Source organism: Meriones unguiculatus, chromosome 8, assembly GCF_030254825.1.
Source record: "Meriones unguiculatus strain TT.TT164.6M chromosome 8, Bangor_MerUng_6.1, whole genome shotgun sequence".
NCBI classification, from domain to species: domain Eukaryota; kingdom Metazoa; phylum Chordata; class Mammalia; order Rodentia; family Muridae; genus Meriones; species Meriones unguiculatus.
In genome coordinates, this window is record NC_083356.1 from 63617799 (window position 1) to 63631418 (window position 13620).

Consider the following 13620-nt stretch of genomic DNA (forward strand, 5'->3'; position numbering starts at 1 on the left):
AAAAGGCACCCATGGCACAAAAAAGTAGGAAGCCCTGGATAGCATTCCTTTCTGTGCATAGTGTTTGCTGCATGTGTACGTGTGCTGGGGGTGGGGGGAGGGGGAGGATGGAGTCCCCAGTATTTTCACCTAATTATTCTCACTCAGTTGCCTTCTAAGATTTGGCTTTGGTTAGTGTCACTTGCAATTTCTTTTTAATTTTCAAGTGAAAAAGTTTGCTTACTCAACAGCAGTAGTCTCATGTCTGTTCATTCGCCCTTTTCTAAAAGAAAAAGGAATCCATTCCTGGCTCCTCTTTTCAGTAATTAGGCTCTCCACTCTCCAAAGCATGTACTTGGCAAAGGGCTGATCAATCAACTGTCTATCCCGCCTCTTTCCCAGATGCTTATTATCGATTCTTGCTTTCCCTTTACTCTTTGTGTGACTGGCATTGTTTATTCTTCTTTTATGTAAACATATGGACATCTGCCTACCTAGACTTGAGTTGATGGAGAGCTTAGGGTGGTGCCACCATTTGGGGTAGAGCTTGGTAAAAGAGGCACCTATGTCTTCCAGCCTCATTTTCCCTATCTGTAAAATGGTGATGATGCTATTTCCATGCCATGTTCATAGGAGTATGACAATAATTAAAAGGAGCCTGTAGCACTCAGCATGGTGGGACATACTCTGCGAATAGCAAACATTTGCAACAAACATTGTGCCCAAGGCCTGAGGATATGCAACTGACAGCAAGAGACAAACCCCTCGGGACTGCATATTCTACTGGAGAAAAGAAGGAAGGAACACCCAACCAATATTAGGTATGCTGGGTGGTCTGGCTTCTTTCCTCTTGCAGTAGCAAAACATTCTGACCATCAGCAACTTAAAGACAAAGTTTATTTCCTCTTATACCTCAAATACCAGTCTGTTACTGAGAAGCTAAAAAACTCAAGCAGGAAGTAAAGCAGAAAGGCAGAAAGGAAAGCTGCTTACTGGTTTTCTGACTGGCTCTTGCTCAGCCGTCTAGAGACAGTGCTGACTCAGCAGGCTGGGTCTTCCCATATCATTCATCAGTCAAGACAATTTTTCACAGAAATGGCCAAAAGCCAGTCTGTCTCTGGCAATTCTTCAACTGAGGGTCCCTTGTCCTAGGTGACTCTAGGTCATGTCAAGTTGACAATAAAAACTGATCAAGACACCAGGTTGAAATAAAATAAAGCAGGTGGAGGCACACAGAGAAGAGGTGTTATTTATGTGAGTGGTCTGACAGGCCCCACGAGCTGGGGGTGAGCAGCCCCAACATCGTGATATGAAAGAAGAGCATCCTGGCAGAGGGGACAGCATGTGCAAGAGCCCTGAGGTCTGAGTGGCTTCACTGACCTCCAGAACAAGCTCCGAGGTTCCGTGGTCAAAGTTCACTCTTCGTAAGGTTACTGTGTGGTGGTTTCAGGAATGGCCCCCCCTAGACTAGTGTGTGTGAATGCTTGGCCCACAGGAAGTAGCACAGTTAGGAGGTATGATCTTTTGCTTGCTGCTGTGTATGCTTGTGTTAAGAGCCAGGCAAGCTCTGAAACAGTCTCAAGAAACAATCCATGGCGAGCCCACGCACCTCAGTGGTTAAGTGGTTAAAGTGCCTGCCACACAGCATGGGGACCTGAGTCTGGATGTCCAAACTGCACGTATAGCCAGATGCTGCAGTGCACACCTGCAATGGCCAAGCTCCCATGGACTTGCAGCAGGTGCTACAGCAGAGACTGAGCCTGTCTCAATCAGGGGGAAGCTGAAGTGACCTCAGTGTTGTCCTCTGACCTCCACACATGACACAGCCCATGCTCACTGATGAAAACACATGTGCACACACATACACACAAACACCAGTTTTTTTAAAGTGAGCATACCACCTTCTAGCTAACCGAGCTACTGCACCCATCATGTGGCCTGGCTCACAGGCTGTAGGACATCCATGTAAGCTACAAAAAGTCACCACCTCGAACTGTTCATGAATCTGTCTGATATGGTACCTTCTGATTCAAATATCAGTTCACACCTGAAGGAAGGGTGGAAACACAGTTGTATTTTTTTTTTTAGGTGACAGAGTCACATTTCATCACTGTCAATAATTACTTTCTTTTTTTAAAAAGTAAAAGACTACTTTAAAAACAAAACCAGAAAAAACGAGGGCACATATGACATGAAAGAAGAAAAAGAGACTGAAGGAGGTTGCCAGAGGTTGGGGACAAGAGGTGGGAAGACTGAGGGAGGAGAGTGTACTAAAACTCACTTCATTCAAAAATGTTTTAATCTAATGTCTTATATGCTAATGACAAAACTGCAATAAAATAAGTAAAAGGGAACATATATCCAAGTAACAGAGTCATGGCTGAAGACAGGGAATACTGACCACTCCACTGTACTCTTGACACGTTTACATATGTGGATTCATTTCACACAAGCACATAGCACCCATATTTATGCCACTAACAATACGGACATCTATATAGTCTGCCCTCGATAACTGCAGGCAGCACCCACAGGGTTAAGTGACTAAAGATCAAAAGTATTTTATAAAAGTTGTGCTTGTGCTGAATATGTATAGACATTTTTTGCCATTACTTCTTAAACAATGCTATCTACATAGCTTTTACATTCATCAGGTAGTGTAACTAGGGATGGTTTAAAGCAGATGGAGGATTGCAGAAGTTGCGTAGGAATATGCTATTTTATATAAAACACATGGACTTGAGTACTCATGAAGTTTAGTATTATGGAAAGTTGTGAAACAAATTCTAGATATGGAGAGATGATGTATAATTTATGTATTCATTTTATGCATACATATTACAATATATAGGAATACACATACATTACACATGCATATTATATACCCATGTACATTATTTATTATAACATACAAACATATACTGGTAAATGTGAGTATAATAAAATATCCTGGTTCTCGGCAAATCCACATTCCAGTCAGTGTTTTCCTACCTCACACAGAGACACAAATCAACTCAGGAGAGAATTATATTAGCTGGAGAAATGGCTCAGTGGTTAAGAGCACTGCCTGTTCTTCCGGAGGACCTGAGTTCAATTCCCAACACCCACATGGCAGTTTACAACTGGCTGTAATCCAGCTCCAAGTGACTTGACACACTTACACAGACATATATGCAGGCAAAACACCAATGCACATAAAACAAATAAATCATTTTTAAAAAGAGAACTACATTAGTAAGCTCTAGTGTTCTTCAAAAGACACCATCTCCATCACACGCTGATGGTCCCCTTCGACAGAGCCTGTGGTCTTGACACCCCTAAGGTCAATGAACTTGGTTTGTAGCTCACTACCAGCCCACTTGTGGACCCTGAAAAGGCTCTTCTTGACCACCTTTCCCACTTGTAACACTCCAGAAGCAAGCAGGTAGTTTGTGTTAAACGTTAAGGAAACTTTTTGTTCCAGAGTTGAAAGGAAGATGAAGCCAGAATTGCCTGAAGACTATGACTAGAACCATGGAGGGAACCTGAAGTTTCCAAGGCTTGCAGCTCTCTCTACCCATTCCCCTGCCTCACCCCCATTTACCATCTACCAAAACAACACAGGAGTTGAAGGGAGGCTGAAGTTCTAAGTTGCTATTGAGTAGGTGAAGTGACCTTTTGTTCCACAGTGGTCCAGTGTGAACACATCTACAGGGTACTTACGAAAGTAGACAGAGGTTACAGAAGGAAAAAAGACACCAAGGACCGAAGCAGGATCCCAGCATAGCACAGCAGTTCAAACCTGTTCTAGATCTGTGGTATCCATCCCTCAGGCTGTTCTAGGAGTTGGTTAAATATGGATTCCTACAAGGCCTCGTGGTATATGCTTACAGTCCCATAATCCCTGTGCTCAGAAAGGTGAGGCAAGAATCCAGGTCAGCCTGAATCTTCAGCAACATTGCCTCTTCAGCAGGAAGGACTAAGAATGTGCATTGAAATAACCTCTAGATACTCCTATAAACACTATTTTATCTGCTCTTAAAAACCAGACTAAGGTATGGAAGTGGACAATGATGTTCAGAGAAATCTGACTATTTTACATTATTTTGTAGACCATTTATCCATCCTTCAGCAATTTCAAGGTCATTTAAAAAAAAAATCTTGGTTCATCCCTTCTAGGCCTTTTGTAGTATCTGTCCTTTCTAATCAGTTTAAAATTCAGAGCCCATGATGGTGGTGATACAGCCTTTAGTCCTGGCACTACTGGAGCAGAAGCAGGTGGATCTCTGAATTATATAGGCCAGCCTTGCTTATACAGTGAATTGCAGGTCAGCTGGGGCTACACAGTAAGACCCTGTCTCAAAACAAAACAAACAACAACAAACATCATAGTTCATTAGAAGTTCCATAGTCTTTCTTGCATTTACTTCTGGATTTGTTTCTGCTCTGAGTAGAATAGAAATCAATAGTCCCCACAAGTCACGACAAACAAAAAGCTGCCAAGCCTCCACCTGCACTTTCTGGAGAGTGACAGTGCTGCTCTGCTCAGAATGACCAGGGTCATGAAATGCCAGAGTGGGAGCAATATGAAACCCACCGTGGCCACATTCTTCTAATTTTTTTCTGATTACTACTCAGAACTGTAGATAGACACTCACAATACATTCCCAATATCACACAGCTGTTCTCTCAAGTTCCAAAACATTCTCATCACTTCCACAGGAAATGCACTAGTGTAGATCTTCCTTCTGCTCCCCAACCCATGGCAAACTTGCCTGCTTTCTCTCTCCCAGAAGTCATTGATTCTGGACATTACTGATAAATTGAATCGTGTAACAGAGGGCATTTTTGTGTCTTCCTGCCAGTTTTACTCTATATATACTCCTAAAGAATTGGAAACATGTCCAAACAGAAAGTAGCCCGTGAGCATTCACAGCTGGGCATTCTCAGGAGCACCCCAAGAAGGAAAAGCACATGAACCTGTCAGCTGAATGAATGAAAAAAAAAAAAAATGAAGTATGTTGTGTTCATACAGTGAATGATTACTCTGCCAGTAAAGAGAAGGAAGCGCTGGTTTGTAGCATGTTCTAGCATGGACACACACCAGTGAAAAGCACAAATGAAAGTGATCTCAGGCCACTGCGTTGTGTGGTCTACACATAGGAACTTCCTCACGTACTGCAGTGTTCAGCCATAAGCCCAAATATCCCATCCGATGCATTTCTGACCAGCAGCCCCCAGGAGAGGTGAGAGGCAGCGCTGGTCCCCATCACTGTCACAGCCTATCCCCTACTGCACAGCTGTCTCTGAAACTGCTCATACTAAGGCACAGCTGAAGCTGGATGAACAGCGTGTGAATAAAACACAGCTTTCCCTAGGCCGTGCTGCTAACCCTGTCTAGGGCAGCGGAGAGAGGGGAGAATCATCTCAAACCACTGCAGGTCTGCAGCAGATCTGTCCCCATAACCAACATGTCCTCTCTCCACTTTGGAATACGCTACCCAAGCCAACAAGGCACCATACAGTTTTTGGCTTGTGTTTATTTGGACACTATATGCACCTAGTTTGGTTTTGTTAAAACAGATAAATGAAAGCCCCATATTATCCTTCCTCCAAAGCATCTGACTGGGATGATTAGTCTGGAACCAATAGGAATTTGGCTGTTATTCCAAAAGTCTGTCTTAACACGCTGATAGGCTGACACAGACGTGGATATTTACAAAGAACTCGACTCTTCACTTTCTTTCTGATTCTGGAGCCACCTAAGTTCTGCCCAGGTGTCAGGGCAGGGACTCTGGAGGCTGAGGGGGCTGTGGCTTACCGCTTCCATCAGGCCCTTCACTGTGGGCGATCTCAGCATCAGGGCGTCGAACACGTCATCACTCTCCTTCCGCACGTACAAAAGCACTGCAAGAGAAGGGGACAGCCAGTGTGACTCCTGTCACATGGGAGTCTCAAGCTGACACCACCTGCTCTGCCAACAGGCCAATGACTACTGGGATGTACCAGCTCTGACACCTAGATCCACACTTTAGTTTCTCAAGAAAGGCACACAGTTTCCTCATGACTACTGTTCCCTGTACTCATTCAGTGAATACCACTGAAGGCTCCTGGGTGCCATAGGCTGTATATACCAAGAGCTGAGGTTGAGGCAGAGAGCTAATGGACCCCAGTCTCTGCCTTTAGGGAGTTTATGGTCCATTAGGAGAGACAGGCAGGTACCAGATGACCTAGACACCATTGTGAGAGTCATAAAGAAAGAGCCAAAAAGAGGATGCTTTCCAGACAGCTCCTACCATGGTGAGGTGAGGGAGAAGGCTAAGATACTCAAGTATCTCTGAGTTGTGAAGAGCATAGAAGCACCAAATCAAGAAAGGAATGACACCAGGAGAAGCGAAGGTCAGGCAGACCTTCTCCTGCACAGGCTTGGAAGGGTACCAGGGTAGCACCCAGGACAGTCCAGGAAAAACTTAGGATGCAGAGAATCACAGATTTGGGTGCAAGTCCAGCTCAGCCCCTGCTGTGACCCTAATGACTTAATCTTTCCCTGTCTGGATAATCTGTGAGGCAGGACACTAGCATCCAGCACATAGGTGCCTGCTGCCAGTTCTGGGAAATAAGGTCCATGTGGTAGGCTTCATCTAGGCCCAGCACACAGAGAGGCTCAGTCTTTAACCTACAGAAGCAACCAGGAAGTGGGTGTGGCTCCTATGCCCTCCAATGAGGGCATAGCTTTTCCTTTCACTTCTCTGTAAGAGCTCTGAACTGGGGAGTGTGCAGGCCTAGATGGGCAGGCACTGCTGATCTCAGCAATGTAAATGGACCTCGGGAGGCTAAGATGCACCTGTGGGGTCCCACAGACATGGTCACCCTTGCTTCTGCTTCCGTGGCCACTGAGTCCTCCTCCTGTGCCCACTGCTCCAGCAATCATGCTGAAAGGTCAGCTCCCAGAAAACAAAAACAAACAAAACAAACAAACAAACAAACAAACAAAAAAAACTGGCCACTGTAATTCAGGTGCAGTCCGGCATCCCAGAGGGCTACTCTTTCTATCCTGTGGCAGCAGCGTAACTTCCCACCCAAGGGAAGAAAAAGCTGAAACCCCTCATCTGTCCACACTAGGGAAAACTGCCACAGGCAAAAACAATAACAGCAAAACACTGGTGAGCCTACATCTCAACTATCATCTTAAATCCACCTAGTTACCATCACCATCAGCAGAAAAACAAAGGCAGGACTGGGAAATGAAATCAGCCAAATCCAAACTCCATGTCTCCCCTCTCCCTCCATCCCAAAGGCTTTCTTAAAGCTATGCATAGAAAGGCCACATTGACAGGGGTTCTGCCCAAACTCCCTTCTGTGGCCTGTGAATGTTCAGGTAGATTGCAGTGACTGTGGTAACGGGAGGAGAGGCAGAGGAAGGAGAGAGGCAGACTTGGGCACTGGTGCCTTCTTTATCAAACATCAAAACAGAAGTGCTGAGTAAATATGCAGACTGACTGCATTTCCTACAAGTTTACAACTTTAGTCCCTTGAAGCAATCCTGCATCACTTCCATGTCAGTTAAGCTGCCTAGAGCCCAAAGGCTATCAGAAAAGGAGGCAATGTGAACAGTGTGAGAAAAATACTTAGAATGCGGACCCTGGCTACATCCAGATAAGGAAGAGTAAACTCAAGAAGAAGACATACTGGTGGCTATTACTTGATGGAAATTCTGTAACTTCTTGAAGCTCTCAACCAACAACAGAAAGAGAGGGAAAGAGCAACTTCCATCAGGATGACCCTAGAGAGATTACATTCTATTAAAATTAGCACTACTAATAAATAACCTCAGCTTAAACCATTGCTTTTCCTGTTGCTCAGGGGTGGCTGGTAAGAGCTCAGGTGCTTCATTTTGTTCTGTTTTGTTGAGCAGGTGGGGCAGTCTCAGCCTTCCCCTGTCAGGCTTGCTGACAGCTAGCCTAGAGGCCATACTGGGCTCCAGACCATTAGAGGGCTTGCCCACAGAGCCAGTTTTCATTAGATTTATTCTGGGGTGTACCAATGGCAACAATCCTGCCAACCACAACAGGAACAAGCACTGAACACCCCAGACATCACACAGCCAAAGGCAGGCAGCCTCTTGTGGAGCCCCAAAATGACTCTGACCCAGTTAACCTGACAAGTGGCTGCAAAGGAAAAACAACCTGTAACAATGGCTTTGCTGTTAACTGTCACCATTCTTTTTGAGCGACTTCTGACAAGTAGGAACTGCCACTAACCCTCAATACCCGAGCCAAGCACCTGCTCAGAGCAAGGGGCCCAGTGATGTCTCCATCCTTCTCCAAAGAGAAGCTCTTGGAAGTAGCGGGGAGGTGGTTCTTACCGCTGGTAGGTTACAGCGCCCTCTGTGTCTGACTTCAAAGTTTCAGAAGCCATACCTTAACTTTTACTTATAAGCCAATACAATTTGTAGTGGCAATTTTGGTAGCAGTTTCACAAGCTTTGAAAAATAGTTATTGGACCAGCTACCAGGCTGTAAATATAATTCCACACAGCAGTGTGACTCCTGGTTTCCCTATGACTCTGCCCTATTCCTAAGTAAAGTCAGGGAGGAAAAGACACCAAGGAATGGAGGTGAAAACAAGTGATGGTGAACTGGGAGCCACCATCTCATATGGGCGTGCCCAACCTGTTGTTGTTAATTGCTTTATCTATTGAGTATCTCTGAATCACTGGTTCATGAGACGCATTCACAGAGCCAATGTCCTCTGAACTATTTATTTCCCTGCTGGAGGAGTTGGGAGCCACATAACCGTTCCTCCAAGGCCTGTAATGGAAAAGCCTATAATCTCCCATATGAGGGAAACCCCACCAGGATTGGGAATGGTTCATTCTCAGGGAGTGAGTTCTTGACAAGACACTCCCTAACCTTCATACCAGTGGCACACAGGAAGGAGAGATACCTCGCTTTACGTTTTCTTCTTTAATCTGCTTAGACGGTGTCGGACCAAACTCCTCTTCCATGGGCCTGAACATCCGTTTAACAAGGACGCTGCTGCTGGAGAAGACAGGCAGAAATGGTTAAATACATCAGAGTGTCACACCACAGGGTACTGACCTGTCCTCCCCTGCAGGCTCTACACCACCATCCCCACTGAGGGAGAAAGATGGAGCCACAAAAGGAAGGATGCTGAGCCTGCCTCTCCTTTTCTGTTCAGAAGGTCAGGGCCACGGAAAAGCTGATGGCACCCAAGTTGCAGCAGCCTCTCACATCCACGGTGAGCTCCCAACAGGAGACAACACAGGCCACTTCAACAGACCTCTCTTGAAGACTGTCCTGGCTTCCTACAGTTCTCCCTTTCCTGGTTGCCACAGTGAAGGTTCAACCCACTCCACTGAGACCAGAACATTCTCTCTGGAGTCAGTTCTGCGTTTGCTTTCAAAGTTTTTATGCATTCCAGACAGACTAAGGGAATTAGAAGAGAAATCAGAAAAGTGGAGATTTACAATTCTTTAGTCTCAGGCGTAGATGCAGACTTGTAGAAAATGATCATTTCTCTGGAGACTAGCCCATGAGGCAGTGTCTAGCAATCACTTAGCAGAATGGTTAGGACAGGACTTCAGCAGTCAGACCACCTCGATGGATTTAAAACCCCTGCTTTGTAGTTTATTACTGTACAAATTTGGCATGTTGCTCAACTTCCCTGCTCCTCAGTCTCCTAAAAGGAGGCTGTTAACTTAGAAATGATAATATTTGAGGAACTGGAAGTATTAATTACACCAAATTGATCAGTATACACTATTTACACTGTCAAGCGATCGTACCACACCAGATAAATAAGTACAAATATTATGTGCAAATAAAAATTAATTACTTTAATACAATTTAAAAGGAGGCTGGGGAGGTGGTTCAGCAATAAAGGCTGTACACTGCTCTTGCAGAGGACCAGAGTTAGGTTCCTAGCACCATGGCAGGGGGCTAAGCTTTCTGTCCTCCAGCTCCAAGGGATCCAATGCATCTGACCTCCACTAACACCTGCACATGTGTGTACATACCCACATGCAATGCACACATGGTTTAAAAAATAATTAAAATGCTAAATTTACAGGAGGCTCTCTACAGGAGGCTCCCGGGAGAATTCCATGAGTGTCGGGGACTGAGGGGAAGCACCACCAAAATGCTAGATGAAGACAATGAAGATGCTGATGATCACAGGCTGAGGGCAAGAACAGAGAAGACTAGATTTTCCACCCAGAGCAAACAGCTCACTACCTCTTGGTCTCACATAGGAGATGGACACAGTAATTAACCCCAGTCCTGCGGGTAACACAAAACTGTGACTCCTGCCTGAGTGAGCTTCCTGCCACCAGAGAGCCATTCATCACTTCCCAAGTCGGGTTGGTAGGGATCCAGCTTATAAAAGCACATGCACACTACCTGGGACAGTCTGAAAACATTCCTATCCATGTTGGAAGCTTATATCACTAAAACCAATGGTACTTAATTTACCTCCAAAGGGAGCATCAGCCAACTGAGTTTCTTAACACACATCTCCGCCTTGCTCACTTACGTCCCGAGCACTCTGAGGCAGCTGAATAAGAACAATCTTAGCCCTTGTGTCCACAATGACAGAAGGCTCAAATGTGTTATCAGCCTTCCACACTGTGATTCAGCTAATAGGAAAAAAGGCTATTCGCATGTGCCACCTTCAAGGGAACCATCTCATGAAAGAGCTACCCAAGAAATCTGAGATGCTTTTGAGGATAGGCTATCAAGAGCCATCTTATTTTATTTCCTCCATGTCAAACAGTAGAAACAGCTAAGGAAAAAACTACGACTCAGGTCTCACCTGAAGGCAGTAAAGAACTTTTAGGACACTGCTGCCTCTGCCTTGCCCTTGCTGCTTTGTCATAAAAGCAGGCATGATACTGTCTCCTCTTAGAACTGACCAAGAACTTAGAACTGTAATAGTAGTGACCATGAACTAGTGACCATGAACTTAGAACTAGAAGATTTAAAAAAAAAAAAATCCATACACATAGCAGCCAGGCACCATTAGGTTAATAACTGGTAAATTGCCTGAAATGTTATCAGATACCTTCTCGTGCTGTGTGAGTCAAGCTGCTTCACAAAGCAAGATTCATTTATATTTTTCCAGTTCAGTTGACTTTTGAGAACAACTTAATCCAAGCCACAGCAGGCTTTGTCATTAAAATAGTATCTCAGATAAACCACATTTCTCTTGGGAGGCCAAACACTTTCAAATCTATAAACCCAGTAGGAGTCAGTAAGTTTTATATGTTATGAATCCAGTAGTTTCATTTATTTTTCAAAGCAAAACCAAACAAGGCAGCTATGACTTGCCCGCATTCTAATGAGAAGAATGCAGGCTGAAGGCCTTCTTGTGCCCAGCTCAGTGACACTATATAATCATTTTCAAAGAATCAGAGAGCAACAGAGCAGAGCTTTCCCTGACATCATCTCCATCACGAGGCCTTCAGTTAGAAAAACCCAGGGCCAGCAGCACACTCAGCCATAGGCTTGTGGGGTTAATCACAAGGAAAACAAGACCCTTGGAAGCAACAAACAATATTAAGATTCATCCAAAAAATTCTGAGAAATGTTAGGTCTGATGCAAGAGCAAGGATGGAGAGGGCTACAAAGCTACCAGGACTTATGGTGAAACTTCTGGAGAGCACAAGGCACAGACACACTCTGCAGGGTATTCTCCAGCCTCTTTAACTACCGCAAACAGTGAAGCTAACTCAAAATCACAAGCTTGGCCTGATCCATCGTCCTGATGGCTGCTGTGACAATGCCACTGAAGTCAGTACCTCCTCAGGGCTAGATGAGCACACACGGTGTCCTCAGAGCTCAGAGATCTGTCTGCCCTGCCAGGAGAGCTCATGAGATGAAACAAGGTTAGGCCTTGGTAAAGACCAGAAAGCTTACACAATAGGATATGCCCAGCCCCCACCCCTGTGCCTTCCCCTCAGCCATGGGTCTAGAATTGAGGAAATGGGGCAATGGAGGCACATTGGTGAGTGCTGGGAATTATGGGTAGGCACTGGATCAACCTGTGCTTCTATCATGTACCAGCTAGACAACTTTGAAGAAGTTTCCAAATTTCTCAAGGCCTTTTTCCTCACTGTTAATGGCAGATAATAGGAAATCTGGGAGATAATAGGAAATCTCCCAGTTTTCCTATTATGAAAAGAATACACATAAAAGCATTCAGAACCTAGCCAAGGTATCCAGGGAGTGCTATTACTTTAACATATAGCAATAGCCAAGGACCCAGCATGCATTAACACAGAGGCACTAAAACCTGCCCACATTGCTCAATCAGAGATGTATGGAAGTACAGGACATGGTTGTCCTTGGAATGGATGACTACGCAACAACACAGGCAATTCTTATGGAGAAACCAGTGGAGTTACAGGTAGGTCACTGGCCACTTAGCTTGCAAAAGACAGGCTGATGGGTCTGCACAATCACTTCACACTCTCCTAAAGTTCCCCTTTATAACACTCCCTGTGAACTTTATCTCAGGAATACCACTAAGCAAAATGCCAAATGCTGGGGATGTAAGAGAGAGAGCCTTCTACAGCACCCTCAGTATAGACCTGAGGACATGGAGGTTAGGGACAGGAAGGCTGGATGAGGCTTCATGTGGATAAACAACAGTCCAGAGGATGGACTTGGCTTCCTGAGCTCAAGCCAACATTCTTTTCATGACGCCATGCTGTCTCTTTATAAAATATGTGATTTAAAGATTAGAATTCATAGGTCTAATCACTTGTTTGTTCCAACCAACTGAAATTTGATTATTTCTGTCCCAAGATAAAAAGAACAAACTACCCATTTCTGTTTTTGAAATGGGAGTTTTTATTTTCTAGACAGACTGGGCTAGCCAAAACGTTTGATCCTCCTGCCTCAGATCCCTGATTTCTGGGACTAGAGGCATGAGCCACTATGCTTGTCTTTCTAATCAATACTTAAAGGATTTACAACTGATTTTAGAGATTTGGTCCTGGACAAGTTCCAGTCCTAAGCAGCCTGAGGGTTATTTAATTTAATTCCTTTGAGATTGTCTTCCTCTGAGATGGAAGGTGGCAAACTTTGTCTGAAAAGGGCCCAGCAACAAAGGTTTTTCAGATTCTTACTGTAACACTCAATTCTGCTGCTGTATCACCAAAGAAACCATAGAGAACACATGAAGGAACTAATACAGCTGTGTTCCAGAAAAACATTCCTTGCAGAGGCTCGGGTGTACTTCATATCACTGATCATGTAATGCCAGTCTTCACTGGAGGTTTTTAAACTACTGAAAACCATCTTAGTCTGTAGACCATTCAAAATGGGTGATTGAGGCTGTGTGGCGTACACACCTTTAATTCCAGCACTCAGGAGGAAGATCGCTGTGAGCTCAAGGCCAGCCTGGCCTACATGGTGTGTTCCAGGCAGCTAGGGCTACAGACTGAGACCCTGCCCACCCCCACCCCCACCAAAAGAAGATCTGGCCCTTGGTCTGTCACTTGAAAACTTCTGCTGCAGGAATAAAGCCAGCAATATCAGCTATACTCCCTTCACCAATTATGAAGTGTCTTACACAGGAATGGGAAAGTTTGACTATGGTTTGTAGGAAATTTATCTTGGGATGTTAGATATACACAACT

General features: G+C 44.7%; 1 protein-coding gene across 2 annotated transcripts in view; it reads right to left on the minus strand.

Annotated features, from left to right (window-relative positions):
* Window positions 1-13620, minus strand: part of Grhl2 (grainyhead like transcription factor 2) — a 123104-nt gene that overhangs the window by 8538 nt on the left and 100946 nt on the right. The window contains exons 13-14 of one of the 2 annotated variants that reach the window (XM_060389586.1): window positions 8904-8995; window positions 5780-5865 (exon numbers count right to left, since the gene is read on the minus strand). In XM_060389586.1, the coding sequence (XP_060245569.1) occupies window positions 5780-5865; window positions 8904-8995 (178 nt within the window). Of the gene's footprint in view, window positions 1-5779; window positions 5866-8903; window positions 8999-13620 lie in introns of both variants that reach the window. The other variant, XM_060389585.1, reaches the window with a different exon arrangement.